The 21,011-nt window shown below is 42.0% G+C and overlaps 1 protein-coding gene across 1 annotated transcript in view; it reads left to right on the forward strand.

The window, feature by feature from the left end:
* Positions 1 to 21,011, forward strand: part of dnah1 (dynein, axonemal, heavy chain 1) — a gene marked incomplete at its 5' end in the record, with an annotated part of 293,077 nt that overhangs the window by 264,169 nt on the left and 7,897 nt on the right. The window contains 4 exon segments of the mRNA XM_052017691.1: positions 2,964 to 3,134; positions 8,571 to 8,701; positions 9,930 to 10,074; positions 19,576 to 19,782. Of these exon segments, the coding sequence (XP_051873651.1) occupies positions 2,964 to 3,134; positions 8,571 to 8,701; positions 9,930 to 10,074; positions 19,576 to 19,782 (654 nt within the window).

A 21,011-nucleotide genomic window follows, 5' to 3' on the forward strand; every position in this document is an offset into this window, starting at 1 on the left:
CTTAAAACTATGCCCTCTTGTTTTTGATACCCCAACTATGCGAAAAAGATTCTTCCTATCCTATCTATACCTCTTATAATTTTATATATCTCTTTCTAGTCACCCTCTTGGCCTCTTTTGCTCCAGGGAAAACAAACCTAGCCAATCCAATCTCTCCCCATAATTAAAGTCCTCCAATCCAGACCACATCCTGGTGAATTTCCTCTGCGCTCTCCCCAGCACAGCTTCATCTTTCCTATAGTGTGGTGAGCAGAACTGCAAACGATACTCCAAGTGCAGTCTAACCAGTGTTTTATAAAGTTGCAATGTAACGTCCCAACCTTTATATTCTATTCCCCAACCTAGGAAGGCAAGCATGCCATATGCCTTTTTCACCACCCTCTACCTGTTTGCCACTTTCAGGGGACCTCAACTCCAAGATCCCTCTGTTCATCAACATTGCTTAGTACACTGCCATTTACTATATTTGTCCTACTCCTACTTAACTTCCTAAATGAATCACCTTGTACTTGTCATTTGAAAACTTACTAATCATACCTCCTACACACACATCCAAGTTGTTAATACTGTATATATCACAAACAACAAGGTTCCCATTTCCGATCCCTGCGGTACACCACTGGTTTCAGACTTCCAGTCAGAAAAACATCTTCCACCACTACCCTCTGCCTCCTCTCACTAAGCAACTTTGGATCGAATCAGTCTCGCCTTGCATCCTGTGTGCCTTAACCTTCTGGGCCAGCCAACCATGTGGGACCTTGTAGACAGTGTCCACTACCCTGCCTTCATCAGTCTCCTTACTCACCTCCTCAAAAGGCTCAATCAAATTAGTAAGGCAGGATTTCTCCTGCACAAAGCCATGCTGACTATCCATGATCAGCTCCTGCCTTTCCAAATGTACCTGCACCCTATCTTTCTGGATTTTCTCCATTAATTTCCCAACCACTGATGTAAGTCTCACCTGCCTATAGTGACCTGGCTTGTCTCTGCTGCCCTTCCTAAGTAAAGGAACAGCAGCGGCTGTTCTCCAGTCTTCAGGCACCTCACTAATGGCTAACAAAGATGCAAAAATCTCTGTTTGGGGTCCCAGCTATCTCCTCCCTTGCATCCCAAAGGGTAATTTTATGAAGTTTTGACAACCACTTTGGAGAATTGTGGATGCCCACACTTCCCATTTGACCTTCTGAAGGAAAATTGTATCTCTAATAATGTCACGGGTTATTAGAAGGAACAAGAACATAGACATTGAAGCAGGAAAGGAAATGCTGACAAAACCTTGATAAAGAGATAGGCTTTGAAGGACGAGTAAGAAGTGAAATGAAAGATTTCAGAGCAAGGACTAAGTGACGAAGTATCTTTCCAGAATAAATCACCTTCCTTTCAAGCTTAACTCCAGTGGACTCCAAAGCGCCAAAAAATCAACCAAAAAATATGAATAAAATTTTTCAGTCTCTTGAACCCAAGCTCCTGCAAAAATTATAATCTGTCAAGCCCCTTCAGAAATGCAGGGATTCATTACTGCTACAGGCTCTGTTTTTGTGTATTTATGTTTTTTCATCCCTTGCAAGGAACATAATGGTAATATACTTTAAATACTAATCAATGCTCTACTGGATTAGAAGAAGTTGTGGAACACTTAAGAATTGGATTTAATTAAAAATAGCATAGTTCAATAGAAAGCCTTTATGCCTTGTACCTTAGATTACTGTAATGTCTAGGAAGAGATAGCAAAGGCTATTGCCACAGTTTTTCAATCTCCTTAGCTTTGTAGATTGTGTGGCAACTGGATGGTTCTCAATTTAAAGGGTGAACAGTGTAACCATGGAATGAACAGTTGGCTTATTGTTAGTTGTGGCAGTCTCCCAACATTTATGTTTCAAGATTAAATTAGTGAGCAATCTGGGATAATCAAGTTTAGCTTGAAACTCTGCTGTATTCTACGGCACCTTGGGACCTGACTGATGCCAGACCACAGAATGCCAGACTTGAGAACTTGCCCCCATTTATCTTCCTCTGAGCAAGAGAACCATTCTTTTTAAGTATAGACACTCTCTGGATCACATAAATGTTCCGAGAACTGTCTGTAACCCAAAGTGTCCCTAAATCGGAAATGCTGTTGGCTGAGATCGCAGAAATTGCAGCTTAATTAGCTACAGATTAGTGCAGATTTTAGTTAATTTTAGATCTTAGTTAGAATTAGTGTAATTAGTATAGATCTGTACTATGGATTCAAAACATGCCAGACCACAGAATGTCAGACTAAAGAGTTTCAACCTGTATATCCAGCATTAATCTGTTAAGAACAACTTTTTAAAAAATGACTTATTGAATAAAGAAATGGATTGATTACGATAGGGATTTTATAAACTGTATCACAGAAAATCTTGTACAAGTTCCACATGGTATAAAAGAAAAGAGAGCAACATTGATCGATTTATCCGATAAGTAAGACACGAGCTTAGGGTTTAATGAATTGGCAAAGGGTTGCAAGTAATAACCTTTGGGGTGGCAATTTCTCCTCACTCTAATATATTTGTGAGTAGAACCCTGCTTCTGAAATTCTTTTATTTTGAAGTTTATTTCTGCTCTAATGCTGCCTTTGATAATTTTGAACATGGGGAAAATATTATCAGAATATGCAATATAAAACTTGGCAACTGATTATAAAGACTATTTAAAAAAATCTGAGCCAAAGTAGCTTTTTCTTTGCTTGAGCGTTGCCATAAACCTAACATTATTCAGGATATTTTTATGTTTCAATGTAGCATCAATCACTTATTGGCAAAGCAAACTAATAATGAACTTTACTTGTTATGTTTTAGACCTTAAAACTGTAGCCTCTGCGACCAGAAGTTGGTGCTGTGTGTATCAATGTGTGTATTTACGCAGACCTACGTTACATAAATGAGAAACATAAACATGCAATTGATATTTCTTAACCTGCTTCTAATTCAATTCCACAGGGCTACCTGGAATACATTAAGCGTCTCCCAATTAATGACACCCCAGAAATATTTGGACTACATGACAACGCAAATATCACATTTGCCCAGAATGAAACTTTTGCCTTATTAAATTGCCTCATCATACTTCAGCCTAAAACATCAGCTGCTGGGGGCAAAGGAGTTGAAGAGGTTTGTTTCAACATAATGCTTGTTACTCACCACAGTATGTTGGAACTGGACTCTTTACTTATAAATTCAGGTCTGATGTCTAAAATCTGGCACCTTTGGGACCAACACCATGCTGGATTTTGGCTAATATAAAAGTTAAGTTTGGGGAAAGAAAAGGTTTGTACCTACCAAATATTGTGCGTATTACCCACTTCCAAAGTAAGAACAGATGTTTCAGGGCAAGTGAAGTTGCGTTGTTTTAAGAAGGCAGGAACTTGGCCAGTGCACCAATGTGAACAAAGCAACAGAGCCTGATAACTAAAGCAACAAATAAAAAGCTGGAGGAACTCCATGGGACAGGCTGAGACCTTTTTAACTTGTGATCCCAGAGCAAAACCCACCCCTTCATTGGAAGTATAAGCAGTTCCCCTAAAACCTATATTGTTGTCCTCCCTTAAAGATAGTTTTTTTTTGGAATTCTACTTTCCCCCTACCGATTAAACTACTGCCATAATTCTCCAACCTCTGCCATCAGCGAGCTATTTTAAATATTTTGTTCTGAATATTTAGAAGTCTTTATTTGCTGAAATGAGAAATTTATGCAGCAGATAGAAGGAAAAAGCCAATGACCTCAGAACGCAAGTTGAACCAATACAGTAAATTTACATTAAAAAATATTAAAAAGTTTCCTGATTGACCCATAGCATGAATGATTCCTGGTTCGCCTCACTCTCCTATGCCCTGATCCTTTCAGAACCCAATCCCAGCCTGAGTAACAATCCAGTCTATGCTAATGATCACTGGTGCATACTCCTGGCCCATAATCATGATGGGCAACTAGATCCAGCTATTTCCCCTAGCAATTCAACAGTTCACATCCTCCTTATCTCACAGAGATCTTTCTGCACATGTGCTTTGCTTCAACAGAAAATAGGTGAGATATATCCAGTAGATGCAGTGACCCACAACCAATTTGCCATAGTATTAATATGCATGCTTATTAGGTGCCTCCTTATTCAATAAAGTGGCATTAAGTGTACTATCCTTAGCTTCCCTAGTTATTACAATAGATGACGTTCAACATTCATGTTTCAATTTCTCATTAACCTATTCCACCTTGTGTATGGTGCCCCCAATTAGACAGTTCCACATCCTCGCATCAGTTACCTGCAGTTAGCACTCCCATGCACCATGCCCTCCTGTGCATCACCACCATACCAGAGTAGGGCAGTGGTTAAGTTATCAAACTAGCACCTCAGAAGCCTGCATTAGCAATCCAGAGATGCAAATTCAAATCCCATTATGGTAGCTGTGGAATTTAAATTCAATTAATAATCTGGAATTTTTAAAAATATGGTCTTGGTAATGATTACAATAGTCCAGTAGATTTTTGGTTAAGATCCATTTGGTTCAGCAGTGTGATTGACATTTAAATGCCCAATGAAATTGCCTCATAATCCACTCAGTCATATTGTGACTGAAGAAAAGAATAAGACTTGATGGAACTCCCAGCATCGATCCAGATACTGAATTAGAACACACCAAAGGCAGTTTCCAGCCCAGTTGACCTTGTAAAGTGCCCCTCACAACTATCAGGGGACCAGCGTTTAAATTTGGAAATCTGTCCACAGACTAGAGAAGCAAGAGCCTAACATAGTCGTTCTCAGAGAATCATACCTTACAGACAACATGCTATGCTTCTGCATTGCAATCTTGGGGTATGCCCTGTCCCACATAGCACAGGACCTACCTACCAGAAGAGCAGCATAGTGGTAAAGCAGTGGAGAGAGTGGTCTGGGAGTTCTCAACATTGATTCCAGATCCCAGATCCCATAACGAATTCTGATATAAGGTCAAACATGGGCAAGAAAAACTTCTCCTGATTACTACCCAGCATCCTCCCTCAGCTGAAGAATCAATGCTGTTCCTTGCTGGAGACTTGGAAGAAGCCCTGAGAGTAGCAAGGACAGAGGATGTACTCAAGGTGGGGGACTTCCATGTCCATTGCCAAAAGGGCTTCATAACACCACCACGACTGAGCTGACTTCCTTGACCTCGTCTTCACCAATGTACCTGTGGCTGATGTATCTGTCCATAAAAACCTCGTGTAAGTCCCATTTTCACACCAGTTCACCATCTACTGTTTCACTACAATCATGTGAATGGGATAGAACAGATGTAGCAGTTCAAAACTGGGCATCCATGAGGTACTGTGGACTTTCAGTAGCAGCAGAATTGTACACCGCCACTGTCTGTAACTTCATGGCCCTGCATAACCGTGACACCAGCTTTACAATCAAGAGGGGATTCACCCTCTTTCAATGAGAATGGAAAAGTGCATGCCAGGAACAGGAACAGCACTATCTAAAAGTGAGGTGCCAACCTGGTGAAGCTGCAACGCAGGACTGTATGTGTGTTAAACACAAAAACAGCATGCAATAGACAAAGCTAGGTGCTCTCACGACTGTTGAGTCAGATCACAGCTCTGCCACATCTAGTCCCGCCACCATGCATGGATAGCCTGAGGCTGGATGAGTCCCAGAATATCCAGAACAAGGCATGTCATCTTTGTGAACCCACTGGACTTACAGCCTTCCTGCCCTTTGCACCTGTGTGAACCACTGGTTTCCTGCTGATCCCTCTTGCAGGATCCATGTGACTCAGCCATGAATAATAGAACCATGAAACCATTACCATTTCTATAACCTCCTTCCCTGCTTCCACCATGAATCATGCAGTGGATGAACCTGCCTTACATCTTTATGTGCCATCTCGTTTTTTCTCTCTCTCTCATGGACATTCCCCCATTTCTCATTTCTTTTTTCTTTTTCCCTTTCTTTTCTTTGGAGCAGACTCGATGGGCCGAATGGTCTACTTCTGCTCCCTTGTCTTGTGATCTTGTGAACTAGTGTCTATCCTGCACCCTTCCTCAAATGATAAATATAATATATCAAATAGTTTTGCCTGACTTATTTGCCAAACTAGACACTAATGCCTGGTCCATGAAGGTCTGGAAATTGCACTTTTTGCCAGTGTCTTTAACCTGATAATATGTTCATGACCTTTTCTCTCTGTTCCCTGGTTGCATGTGTCAAACTTCTTGAAAGACTCTGGATGAAAATGGCCCTTCAATGTTGTCACTGTGGCCTTGTATGAGACCTCATCCATAGTTCATAGTTCATCATCGTCTCTCGTATGTCTCTGTCTCTATCACCAGCCTTTCTCTTTTTTTGTATGGCCACGTAGTTCTGCTTTGAATCCTCCTCAGGACCTCAACAATATCATTAGCCCCCAGGAATAATACCACACAGTCCAAATGCAGGTCAGATAGATATGGCCCTTCACATTTCTAGAGCTTGCCAACATACCTGCCATCATCACCACTCCACCCAGAGAACTCTATTCTCTATTTACCTCATAATGGATCACTGTCCATTACTCCCTCCAGCAACATCCTTATCACCAAAGTATTGTCTGTAGGCTCTTTGGTACTGTTGCTGAACAAGTCAGAAGGTAGAAGCAGAATTACATCCTTTAGTGAAGGCAGCCAGTTCTCATCCAACAGCAGTGGCAGGTACAACAATGCATCAAGAGACATACTACATGGCAGACCTTAAAGGTAAACCTACTCTCATATAAACTGTAGTTGCAGAATTCAATTAGAGCCAAGCTCTGTGTTAAATTTGGCTTAAGACTGATAGCTGAAGTGAATTTCACTGAACCAAGATGATTTGCTTTTAGTTCTGGTCACATTGGGTCTCCCAACAGGAGTAGAAGTAAGAGAGGCCAAAGACAAGCACAAAGTTGCTAAGGCAGGAACACTGTTCCCTAAACTGAATCCAGCACACACACAGGAAGAAAGTGCAACAGTCAGAATAGGAAATACAGATTGCACAAAGCAAAGAGGCCAAAAAATTCAAACAACTGTTGTAACAGTTCTTTGTATATCCTAAAGTGCAACTCATACCCAGCTCTGAGTTTGCATCATTGAAGCACATTCAGACACCACTTATAACATGATAGCAATATTCAGACCTGCCAGCATGCTCTCATGGGTCTGTGCACTGAGTCTTGGTGCATGGTGTGCTGCTTAATGGTTATTAGTTGGTCAGTTTGAGGAATCCAGCCAGTGATCTGGTTTACTGTTCTTCTGACCTGTCCTCACTCCAAATCCCTGTCCTTTCTCCCCCCATTGTGTCAATTGTAGCACTCTAAGATAGAAGGTTACAGATTCTAGTACCACTCCCAAGACTTGGGACAAAAATCCAGGCTGTCACTCCAATGCTGTACTGAGGTAGGGATGCACTGTCAGAGATGCTGTTTTCTGAATGTTAAACCAAGGTCCCATTTGCTCTCTCAGGTGGATATAAAAGATCCAAAAGAATATTTCAAAGAGCAGGGGAGTCATCCCTGGTGTCCTGGCCAACATCTATCCATGAAGAATATCAACTGAAGGAGAGAATCTGTCTCTTTCACATTTGCTACTTGCTCTGTGTAAATTGTCTACCACACTTCCTACACTCTAACTGTGACTACACAACATAAAGTACTTCATTGGTGTTCATTCCATTATCCTTACCCTGTCTTAAACACACACTCTCCCTCCCCATTCTGATCCACTGCTCTCTGCCCTTTTCTCTTCACTTCCTCCAATATTCTGATTCCCTATTCCCTCTCCCTTCACTTTGTCCCCTTTCTGCTCTTCTCCCTCCCACTCTGATTCATTATACACATATATTTGTTCCTCTGACCTTTGTTTTCTCTTCCTTGCTCTCTTGCTTGAGTGCAGATGCCCAGATGCACTCTCAAACTTCCTTTTCTACACAGAGAGGTGACATGCTTCAACCCAATGGCTTCAGCTAGACCTCTGCGCATTGGTGCATTTCTTTGTCTGTGGGAAAGGTGAGCCTTTCTGGCTTCAGTGACCCAGAGATCACCTCAAAACTCCAGAGGAATTAGTACCTTCCATAAATTACCTGAGTAGATTAAATTTAGAGAGCTGCTTTGAATATCAATCTGCCCAGTTACCATCCACAAGGGGTTGCCAGCTCGTATGAGTTTCAGGTTTTGACTCGGATCCAAAATGCCTGCCTCACACTCTTGAACTAGTCACCGGCACATCCATCTGCACAGAATTTGCACCCAATGAGACAATTCTCAACACAATTTTAACCCCTCTCCAATTCTGTTATAACCTTTCTTGTACCCCTGTGATTTTTTTCCCCAAAACTGCTCTCAGCAGTGTCATGCAGTTTAATCATTGATTCCTAGAGATTCTCAGACTATCCTAGAGAGATGCCAATCCTACCGTAAACCCACACAGGTGATTAGCTGGAATTGCTCATCTGGTAATCAGTTGAAACTGGAGCACCTCATAGGTTGATAAAATTGTGAAGTATAGAAATCGTCCAGTTGTTTGATTTAAAAATGCAACTGCTATTCGTTTTGTTTTTTTAGATAGTAGAGGAAATATGTGGGAATATCCTGGGAAAAATTCCCAGTCTGATCGACATGAAGGCAGTGATAGAGAAGTTTCCAGTGCGGTATGAGGAATCCATGAATACGGTCTTGGTTCAAGAAGTTATCAGGTACAAGTTCATTCTGCCATCTAGTGGTTAGAGTCACACCCGCACCATCAAATTCACCCTAAAGCTATCATTCTCCGAATCCTTCATTATAGTGGATCTGGAAACAAAGGCTTATAATTCACCAAATTATACTGGCTTGCCTATATGATCAGGAAGATTACGTGTGTGTGTGTGTGTGTGTGTGTGTGTGTGTGTGTGTGTGTGTGTGTGTGTGTGTGTGTGTGTGTGTGTGTGTGTGTGTGTGTGTGTGTGTGTGTGTGTGTGTGTGTGTGTGTGTGTGTGTGTGTGTGCATGCGTTCAAGGCCCAAGAACATGCACAAACTCCAGGCTGACATTCCAGTGCGGTACTGATGCAGGGCCGTCCTTCAGAAAAGACTTTAAAAATAATCCTTGGTCCACTTCTTAGGTAGATGTAAAAGATCTAGAGAGACTGAGCATGGGTGAATTTCATACTGTCCTACAGATCTTTCTGAAGAAAAAGCTACCAGCCCAGGTAAATAATCAGCACTCAGCATTTCTTTGGATGGGGTTTATATTGTTCCCACTACATGGTGGGATGTATCGCAGAAGCCCTTGTGTTGAGAAATTCATACAAGATATGTGCCAACTTCACAGGTAAGTGTGAGTGGCAAGCATGCGCAACTACCAGGAAATTCCACAGCAATATACTTAACTCCTGTGTGCTGCAGCAGATCAGGCAGCATCTGTAGAAAGAGAAACTGTTAATGTTTTGGGTCTGGCACTCTTCATCAGAACTGGGAAAGAGAGAAAACAAGTTAGTTTTATGGGGCAGAAAAGTGGGTAGAACCGGACCAAATATGTTCCTCAAGCTTCCGTTGACCCACAGTGTAACAGTGCATCAGGCCACAGACACTAAAGTTAGAGTGAGATGGTAAATTAAAGTGGGCAACCAGGACTCAGAGTCACTCCTGTATCTGAACGTAGGTGCTCTGCAAAGTGATCACCCAGTCTGCGTTTGGTTTCTCCAATATAAAGAAGGCCACACTATGAACACTGAATGCAGTACACTAGATTGAAAGAATTGCAAGTGAATCAATTTGGATCTCTGAATGGTGGGAAGGGAAGAGGTGAAAAGATACCTCTGTTCAGTTTATTTACAACTTACAGCAACAACCTTCTTTCAACTTGTCTTATGGATTTGTAGCTAACATAAGTATGCAGGAGTAGATCAAATGATTTACTTATTGTTCATTTGGTTGTTTTGTAGGTACAATCGACTGTTGGAAACAATTGTGCAAAGTCTTAATGACCTGGTGAAAGCACTAAAGGGTCTCGTTGTTATGTCCCTGCAACTGGAATTGATGGCAGATAGTTTGTATAACAATACTGTCCCAGAACTCTGGAATGCCAAGGTAACAGTTAAACCACTTCATTATAGGAATGAATAAAATTAGTTAAGATTAATACTTATTTTAGTCAGGATGACTAGATAGCAAGTGTGAAAAATAGATACATTTTTTCTAGGGTGGTGGGAGCTCGAAGGTGGAGAGTTGGCCTGCGCTGGAGTGGGGTGTTTGAATACATATATAACATTTAAAAATTAGCAGGACATGTACATATGCTCCTCACCCTAACCTCAGTTAGGATGTGGAGCAGAACCTTTCAATAATTGTTGTTAAGATAGAATAGGTGAAGGAGGCCTTGATAGCTTTAGGTAACCCAAATACAACTTGTTTTGATGTGAGAGTCAATATTTGTCAATATGAGTACTCAATGAATAAGGGCTAGTCTGCAAAGATCCATGCGGAATCAATCATGGGACCAATTTTTATTAATTAAAATTATGTTCCAGCTCTAGCAAAATCAGTTCACATGGCATGACTCCATCAAACCTTATAAAGCCTCCTTCTATGGAATTTAAATTTCAATATTAAGTGTACTGGAACCTGCTGTTCCATTTCCATAAAGTCTGCATGAAATCCCACCCCTCCATACAGCTCCAATCCCAGGTCTGCAATGCCTGGCTATAATATCCATTGTGTTATTTGAGATTTTTATTAATGAGTTGATCATATTTCACCATTATTTTCTTTGACCTCTTGTTAAGAATTTCTGCCTCTTCAGAGGTCAGCTCAGCAACCTTTCCATCAAATTGTGACAAATGAATATATATCCATAGAGTGAGAGTCCGTGGTGGAATGAAGAAATGTATGTTGATCATTAGAGTTTGTCATGGTTGGATATATAAATGTGATTTGGAATTTTGATGATGTTAGCTTTTATTTCATCAATATCATCATCAGATGCAGTGGTGATCAACACTAAAAAAGATGAAAACTGCAGTGGAATGGGGAATTGTGAGCACATTCTGATAAATGGTTGTCTGACTACTCTACATTGCCTCTTCCCTTTATCTTCTTCCTCTTCCTCCTTTCTCTTCCACTTCCTCTTCTTCCCCTTTTCATCACCTCCTGCTCCACAGATAATTATCCAGTTGTGCAACATTTGGCAAACCACAACAAACTTGGACCTGACTTACTGCACACTGCATTGCAGCCCAGGTAGCAAAAGATACCAATGGTCTACTCAATACAAGTTCCATTTAGCAATATACCTTTTGTTTTGCTTTTGTTGCTGCATTTTGCAGTTGAATCAAAAATCATGTCGTGAAAGCCTTTGCCTTCCACTGGTCTTCCTTTGGTTCGATGTGGTGGCTGGAAGGTAGAGGATACGGTGGGTTAGCACAAAATACAAAGCATCTTCTGGCCACCCGGATGCCGAACAGGGATGTTGGGTATATCACAGACAAACTGCAAATTCAGGGATGAGAAGCTTGTGTAGTTTTGGTTGGGTCACATGAGCACAGTCATTGGATCCAAGCATCTTCAGGAATCTGCGGTGTGTATGCAGTGCCTGTATCTCTTTCCCAAGGGAGAAGGAGATAAATTCTGCTTTCCTGCCCCTGTATACATCAGAGTGTGATATATTGCAGATGGTCTGCTCTAGCCTGGAAAACTCTAGAAGTACAAATTTTGATCAGTAACCTTAATAGCAACTGATAATGCAATTCTGGCCTGCTGTTGCTGTAGTTATTAGCTATAACATGTGGCATATCTCTGTTAACACCTCCTTGGTGAAGTATATTCTTCATTGATCCTTCCTGAGTTGCATGTAGAATTGTTCTTGAGCACTCTTACTAAATAAAGCATCCTTCTAACAGCTCCTCCCTCTCCTCTTGCTCCCTTGTCTGGCCCTGCTCCACAATCCCTCTCTCCCTGTCATGTTGCTCTAGGGTAATACTTATCAAAGTGCCCAGATATACTGTTAGAGTATTAAACAAAAAATAAGGGGACCCTAGAAGGAAGGAAGGCCAACAGTTATGGTATGCTTTATCCTTCATGTAGACAAGATAAATTAGATTAGTAAGGGTGAAGCACCCAGTGAACATTTTACTTAATTGGGTGGAAAGCCTACCTAACAGGGCTCTAAAGCATTTAAACTTAAAAAGTAGGATCAGGAGTAAGCCATTTAACCTTCAAGCTTACTCCACCATTCAGTACAAACATGATGATCCTCTGCCTTGATACCATATCTTCATTCTCTCCCCATACACCTTATGTGACCAGAAATTTATCCACCTCTTTAAATGTGTTCAGTGGCAAGGAATCTACAGCCTTCCGTGGTAGAGAATTTCACTGGTTCACCATTGTCTGTGAAGAAACTCCTCATCTCAGACCAAAATGCCTTACCAAATATCTTGAGACTGTGACCCTTCATTCAAGACCCCCAATCACCCCTGTAGCCAGGGGAAATACCTTCCCTGCATCCAGTTCAGCTAGTCCTGTCAGAATTTTATATATTTCAATAAGATCCCCTTCTTAAACTCTGGTGAACATAGGCTTAGTCAATCCAGTCAATCCAGTCTCTCCATATGACATCTCTAGGAATTGGATCCCTAGGTCAGGTTAACAAGGCAGAATGGGCAAGCATACACAAAAAGTGCTGGAGGAACTCAGCAGGTCAGGCAGCATCTGTGGAGAGAAATAAACAGTTAACATTTCAGGTTGAGACCCTTCATCAGGACTGGAACCGAAGAGGGCAGAAGCCGGAATAAGAAAGTGGGGAGGGGGAGGAGCACATGCAGGCAGGGGATAGGTGAGTTCAGGTGAGGGGGGAAGGTAGGTGGGTGGGGGAGGGGGGAGATGTAAGAAGCTGAGAGGTGATGGGTAGAAGAGGCAAAGGGATGAAGAAGAAGGAATCTGGTAGGAGAGGGCAGTGGACCTTAGAATAAAGGGAAGGAGGTGGGGAATAGATGGGCAGGTACGAGGGCAGGGAAAGGGGAATGAGAAAGAGGAAGGGGGCCATAGGAATGAGGAAAGACAATGGAAATGTGGGGAAGGAGGGAGGGAGAAGGGAGACGGGTTGCTGGAAGTTAGAGAAATCAATGTTGAGGCCATCAGGTTGGAGACTACCAAGGTGGAATATGAGGTGTTGTTCCTCCAACCTGCGTCTGGCCTCAACATGGCAGTATAGGAGGCCATGGATAAACGTGTCAGTATGGGAGTGGGAAGTGGAATTGAAGAGGCTGGCCACCAGGAGTTGCTTTTGTGGAGAGCGGAGTGAAGGTGCTTGATGAAGCAGTCACGCAATCTGTGTCGGGTCTCACCGACGTAGAGGAGGCCACATCGGGAGCACCGGATGCGATAACTGACATCCTCAGATTCACAGGTGAAGCGCTGCCTCACCTGGAAGGACTGAGAATGGACAAGCAAATTCACTAGCATTGTGAGCTTTCTAATGGTGGATGGTGCCTTTAACTGTAAACTCATCACTTTGAGGGTGCTACATCTCAGTTTAGAGATGTACTACAACCAGAAGGGCCACTCTCTGAATGGTAAGCTGGTGTGAGAGCATATATCGTACATAACACAGTTTGATACCTAGTATCCAGGCAGCAAACTGTGGAAGAAGTAACAGAGTTACTGTTTAGATCAAAGGCCCATCATCGGGACAGAAAGAGAGGAAATAAGTTAGTTTAAACTACTGGCAATCCCTGAATTATGCAGGGCTGCGTTTCTGGAAAACTGTCCATATAGCGATTTTCCATAATATGCAAAACCACGTCTTCTGTGCATGCATCAAGACAAATTTTTGTGTTTATTTATTTACTTTTCTTCACATAAAATCCATGAGGGCAAATTTTATTCCATATCTCAAATTTCTGTGGAGTGATTTGTGAATTCTGTAAGGGTGGATTTCCATTATCCAAACAGCTGTAACACAAGAGTCGCCTGTACAGAGAAAGTGCATGAGGGTTGGACAGAACAAGGGAATATCTCTGATTAGGTCAGGGTTGCCATGGTGATAAACCATCTGTTTAATGAGAGTTGTTAGAGAGAGAGAAAAACAAACAAAGGAAACCAAATCTATCAGAATATTCTCCAGCAGAAGTTGGGTGCAGCATCACACTGCCAGACACAGGCACCTGCATCTCACTGTTCTCCCTGTCCTGGATATAGGTCATATGCTGGTGCCATTAGCAAGTGCAAATACCAACTCTAAACTAACCTAAAAATTATGTGAAGTTCAGCGACTGGGAATGTTAAATCAAGTGATGTTGTGGCTTTTGCCTCTTGTACCAAATTGTAATACTTGGTTACCTGAAAGAAGAGACAATATTGGACTTGTGGAAGGGAAGGTGAGAAAAGCAAAAGGTGTAGGTTTAAATAATCTCCAATATCTAAATTTGGAGAGATTTCAGGAAGGGAGGGAAGAGGTGTGTGAGGACAATTAGATACGACGATATCATCATCAGCAATGATTTCAGCCCCACCATTGGCACAGTCTTTGAAGGTGTAAATAGCACCATCTCTTCCATGTGATATGCCTGATTCCCACAGGTTGCTATCAATGATTATGAGCCACATTTTTCTACAAGAGGGAAGGGGTTAATGAATGAGACTCAAAGTGTTTGGGTAATCTGACTACCGTGGATGAATAGGTAACTGTGTGGACAAGTTAAGAGATGTGAGTGTGAAGCTAACAGGAGCATTAGATGTGTGGCACATTGTGTGATGCTCGTGGTGCAGTGGACCATAATGAAGTGCTTGGAGAGGTCTACAGAGGATGCCATCTCCCTTGCACTACATTCAGCTCTGGATCACCCAGACACTGAGAATACTTGTCAGAAGGCTATTCATTGACTACAGCTCAGCCTTCAACACCATAATACCAAATAAACTCATCTCTAAACTCTTGGACCTTTGTCTTGGGGACCCCATCTAGACTTCCTAGCCAGCTGACCTCATTCGCTTAGAATTGGTCATAACATTTCATTCAACCTAAGCTTCAACACTAGTGCTCTCCAGAGTTATGTGCCCAGTCCCCTGCTCTACTCCCTGTATATGCATGACTGTGTTGTCAGATACAGTGCCAACTCGATCTTTAAATTTACCGATGATACCACTGTTATAGGCCAGATTAATAACAATGACGAGATGGAGTACAGGGAAGAGATTGCGAACCTTGTGCCATGGTGTCAGAACAACAGCCTGTAAGCACACAGAGTAAACAGTATCAAAGTAATAATAAATATAATAGTAAATACAATGATGTGCACAAAACAGCAGAATAGTGCAAAGGGTGTAATACAATCTGAAGTAGTGCAAAAAGAAATGCAAAAGTGACAATAACAGAGAGGTAGAATTATGACTATGAGAACATGGCAGCACCACTGGGAAGGAGCTGTGAAAGAAGTGGTTGGTTCGGGAGTCTGACAGCAGTGGAGAGGAAGCTGTTCTTGAGTCTGGATGTCCGGGCTTTCAAGCTCCTGTATCTCTCCTAGAAGGTAGAAGAGAGAAAAGGGAATGTCCAGGTTGACAGGTATCCTTGGAGACACTGTTGGCCTTCCTGAAACAACTCACTGTGAAGATGGGCTGGGTGGAAGGAAGTGACAAGCCTGTGATGAACTGGGCTGTGTTTATCACTCTCTGCAGGTTCTGTAAATCCAGAGCAGAGCAGTTGCCATACCAGGCTGAGACATAACCCATTAGGGTACTATCTACAGCGCATCAGTAGAAGTTCGAGAGAATCTTTTTGGACATACCAAATCTTCTCAGATGCCTAAGAAAGCAAATATGCTGATGTGCTTTTTTTGATCACCACATCAATATGGAGGGACCAGGTGAAATTGCTGGTGATATAGATGCCAAGGAACATGAAGCTGTCGACCATCTCTACAGCAACACCATTGATGAGAACAGGGTTGTGCTCACCTCCCCACTTCCTTAGATCAACAACCAGCTCTATCCTAATGGGTTATGTCTCAGCCTGGTATGGCAACTGCTCTGCTCTGGACTTACAGAACCTGCAGAGAGTGATAAACACAGCCCAGTTCATCACTGGCTCATCACTTCCTTTCACCCAGCCCATCTTCACAGTGAGTTGTATCAGGAAGGCCAACAGTATCTCCAAGGATGCCTGTCAACCTGGACATTCCCTTTTCTCTCTTCTACCTTCTAGGAGAGATACAGGAGCTTGAAAGCCTGGACATCCAGACTCAAGAACAGCTTCCTCTCCACTGCTGTCAGACTCCCGAACCAACCACTTCTTTCACATCTCCTTCCCAGTGGTGTTGCTATGTTCTCATAGTCATAATTCTACCTCTCTGTTACTGTCACTTCTGCATTTCTTTTTGCACTACTTCAGATTGTATTACAACCTTTGCACTATTCTGCTGCTTTGTGCACATCATTGTATTTACTATTATATTTATTATTACTTTGATACTGTTTACTCTGTGTGCTTGATGGGACCAAGGAATTTCACTGCACCTTGGTGTATATGACAATAAACTAATCTGATCTTATCATTTGATTGGATGAGATATTTGAAGGTGGATTCACTGCCTATGACCACCTGTAAGAGATCGTTGAACTTTTTGCAGCACCTCTGCTAGAGCTTTGGTATTTAAACTCATAGTATTATTTCACAGGAGCTGAATACCTGAGTATTACAGGCCAAAAGAATTCTGGAATTGAGAAGACGAGAAGTGAATCTTATTGAAACAGATATTCAGAAAGGGTTTGAGCAAGTGTCAATCCCTCTCGCTGTTATTGTGCCTGACAGGGGAGATTAGGTCTAGGGAGCATAACCTCAAGATAAGCGGAAGGTCAGTTTAGACTGAAATGAAGAAAAATTCTTCATTCATTGCATTTCTCTATCCCAGAGGCTGTGGATGCTCAGTCACTGAGTATACTCAAAGCTGAGATTAGTTAAATGTGCCTGTAAAGAAATCACGCTATATAAAGAATGCGTGCAATAGAGGATCTGAGATCAAAGATCACTGACAATCTTATTACTTCCCAGAACAGTCACAATGTGCCACTCCTACTCCTATTTCTTATGTTTTAAACTCAAGCAAAAGCGAGTGTAGTCACTATTACTAAGGAGAAGGGTGCTTTGGAAAATGAAAGGCCTGAATGTAGATATGTCACCTGGACCAGATGGACTGCACCCCCGGGTTCTGAAAGGGGTAGCTGAAGAGATTGTGGAGGCATAAGTAGACTCCACTCTTTAGGGAAGGAGGCAAAAGCCAGGAAATTATAAGCCAGTTAGCCTGACTTCAGTGGTTGGTAAGATGTTAGAGTCCATTATTAAGGATGAGGTTTCAGGGTACTTGGAACCTCATGATAAAATAGGCCGAAGTCAACATTGTTTCCTGAAGGGGAGATCTTGCCTGACAAATCTGTTGGAATCCTTTGAGGAAGTAACAGGCAGGATAGACAAAGGAGAGACAGTGGATGTTGTTTACTTGGATTTTCAGAAGGCCTCTGACAAGGTGCCACATATGATGCTGCTAAACAAGATAGGAGCCCATGGTATCACAGGAAATGTACTAGGGTGGATTAAAAAAGATTGGCTGACTGGCAGAATGCAAAGAGTAGGAATAAAGGGGGCCTCTTCTGGTCGGCTGCCAGTGACTAATGATGTTCCGCAGGGGTTGGTGTTGGGTCCGCTACTGTTCACGTTATATGTTAATAATCTGGATGACAGAATTGAGGGTTTTGTGGTCAAGTTTGTGGATGATACAAAGGCAGGTGGAGGGGCAGGTAGTGTTGAGGAAGTAGGGAGTCCGCAGAAGGACTTGGACAGGTTGGGAGAATGAGCAAAGAAGGGGCAGATGGAGTACAGTGGAGGGAAGTGTACGGTCATGCACTTTGGTAGAAGGAATAAAGGCATAGACTATTTTCTAAACAGGGAGCGAATTCAGAAATCGGAGGTGCAAAGGGACTTGGGAGTCCTAGTGCAGGATTCCCTGAAGGTTAACTTGCAGGTTGAGTCGGTAGTAAGGAAGGCAAATGCAATGTTAGCATTCATTTCAAGAGGACTAGAAAAGAAAAGCAAGGATTTAATGCTGAGGCTTTATAAGGTGTTGGTCAGACCACATTTGGAGTATTGTGAGGAGTTTTGGGCCCCATATCTAAGGAAGGATATGCTGGCATTGGAGAGGGTACAGAGGAGGTTTACAAGAATTATCCCAGGAATGAAAGGGCTAACATATAAGGAGCATTTGATGGTTCTGGGACTGTACTCACTGGAGTTTAGAAGGATGAGGGGGGAATCTCATTGAAACCTACTGAATATTGAACGGCCTGGACAGAGTGGACGTGGAGAGGATGTTTCCAGTAGTGGGAGAGTCTAGGACAGCCTCAGAATAACAGGTCATCCCTTTGAAGGACGTCCCTTTAGAAGAGAGATGAGGAGGAATTTGTTTAGCCAGAGGGTGATGAATCTGTGGAATACATTGCCACAGACGGCTGTGGAGGCCAAGTCATTGGGTATATTTAAAGCGGCAGTTGATAAATCCTTGATTAGTAAGGGCATCAAAGGTTACAGAAAGAAGGCAGGAGAATGGGGTTGAGTGAGAAAAATAAGTCAGCCATGATCGAATGGCGGAGTAGACTCGAAGGGCCAAATGGCCTAATTCTGCTCCTATGTCTTAGGGTCTTAACTTTACACCCCCACCCCCATCCCACCCACTGGTGTTTTGACTGCATTTATCAAAAAAAATCAATATCTGCAAAAGGTTAGCTATTTATTATTTCACTGATGTCTGTGGGGAAAATTAATGATCACATTCTTTCTATGTTATACTTCAAAATTTATCAATTAGCTGTAGTATGCTTTGTGATGTCTAGAGGAAATGAATAGTGCTATATAAATATAAATTCTTTCATTACTGTACTATGTTGAAGAAGTAGGACAGATAAAGGCACAAAGGGAAATCCTGTTTTGGAATCAAAGAATAATTCTAGAATTTTATAAATTCACAGCCCAAAAGAGGCTATTCAATCCATGTTCATGCCAGCTTAAGAGAACTATCTAATCTAATTCCACTTTACATAGTTCAGCCATTAGTTTTGAAGGTCATGGCACCACAGAAAATGAAACGACCAAAGGGAAATATGCCATATGTTACCTTGACCACCTTGTTTACCTGTCCTGCTGTCTTCAGGTATCTGTGTGCATGCATCCAAGGTACCTCTATTCCTCTCAATATCCTACCATTTATTTTGTATTCCTTTGTTTTCCTTCCTCAGTGCATTACCTTGAACTGAATTGAATCCCTTGGGGCAAATTTCTGCCTACTTAATCAATCCATTCTTATCATCCTGCAGTCTACACCTTTCTTTTTCACCATCAATTACAAGGCCAATTTTTGTTTGCAAACTTCTTAATCATGCCCCCTACGTTGTAATCTAAGTTATTGATTAATACCACAAAAACACATAGTACACCCTTACATGGAAGATATGTAAATGCTAAAGACCCAATATCCTAACATGCAAGTTATTAATATGTTGAAGACCCAATGAACTCTGGCTTGATACCCATGTGTCTATATTTTCTAGGCGTACCCTTCACTTAAACCCTTGGCTTCCTGGGTCGAAGATCTTCTTCAGAGAATTGACTTTCTGCAGAAGTGGATCACCAATGGCATTCCAGCCGCCTTCTGGATCAGCGGATTTTTCTTCCCACAGGCATTTCTAACAGGAACCCTTCAGAATTTTGCAAGACAATCCATTATCTCTATTGACTTAATATCATTTGCCTTTACGGTAAGAGACTGGATGGGGCATTGAAGTGAACAGTGAGTTAATCGTTATTCTTCTTCACAGCTTAGCTTGAATTCAATTTTCAGTTCAATGAAAGGTGTGTGCATGTGTCCTCTGTAGGGGCTGTAGAGCTAAAGAGTAGAATTGAGAAAGCCTAACTCCACACTTAACTACGCTTTAACTGATCTGTGCAGTGTAGACAGAGTTTTCTCTGACCTGAATACTGGAACCAGCATTAGAGTTTGCTGTTTGATGGGCCATTCCATGAGTAGCTACATGTAAAACTGAATGAGGAAAACAGAGGCTAGACTAAACTAGATGGGCTTAAATTTTTGATGGTGTGCTTGCGCACTCATAATTTGAGGACAGGTCTAGTGGACTGCGGGCTAAAAATCAGACCCTACCTCAACATACCAGAGTAGTCCATATGCTCCAAATTCTCCCACATCTACATCACAACATACAGTGAATGTGAAATAAAAAACGAAAATGCTGTATTCAGCAGGTCAGGCTGCATCTGTAGGAAGAGAAACAAAGTTGACGTTTCAGGTCAAAGACCCTTTGTCAAAACTGGGAAAGAGACAAAACAAACTTGTTAAGCTTCCGGGGGGGGGGGGGGGGGGAGGTGAATGTCTCTGACAGGGTAAAACCAAGGTGACCATGGGGATAAACTGTAAACAAGATAATCTGGTCAATGAATGAATGGGAGCAGTAGCGAACAGGAGCAGTTAGAGAGTGAGAACACAAAGGAGTTGTAAAATGCAGAGCAGGAAGCCATGTCCAGCAGGTTGGCTGGAGTCACCAGATATTGCAGATGCTGTTTTTTGCTTCTTTTATCTCCTTCCCAGTTCTGACGAGGCGTCTTCAACCTGAAATATTAACTCTGTTTCTCTTTCCATAGATGCTGCTTGACCTGCTGAGTTTTTCCAGCATTTTCTGTTTTTATTTCAGATTGGTATTGGTATTGGTTTATTATTGTCACTTGTACTGAGGTACAGTGAAAAACTTGTCTTGCATACCATTCATACAGATCAATTCATTACACAGTGTGTTGAGGTAGTACGGGGTACAAATAATAACAGAATATAAAGTGTCACAGCTACAGGGAAGTGCATTGCCGGTAGACAATAAGGTGCAAGGTCAAAACAAGGTAGATTGTGAGGTCAAGAGTCCATCTCATCGTATAAGGGAACCGTTCTATAGTCTTATCACGGTGGGATAGAAGCTGTCCT

The sequence above is a fragment of the Pristis pectinata genome, chromosome 6, assembly GCF_009764475.1.
Source record: "Pristis pectinata isolate sPriPec2 chromosome 6, sPriPec2.1.pri, whole genome shotgun sequence".
Taxonomy (NCBI): Eukaryota; Metazoa; Chordata; class Chondrichthyes; order Rhinopristiformes; family Pristidae; genus Pristis; species Pristis pectinata.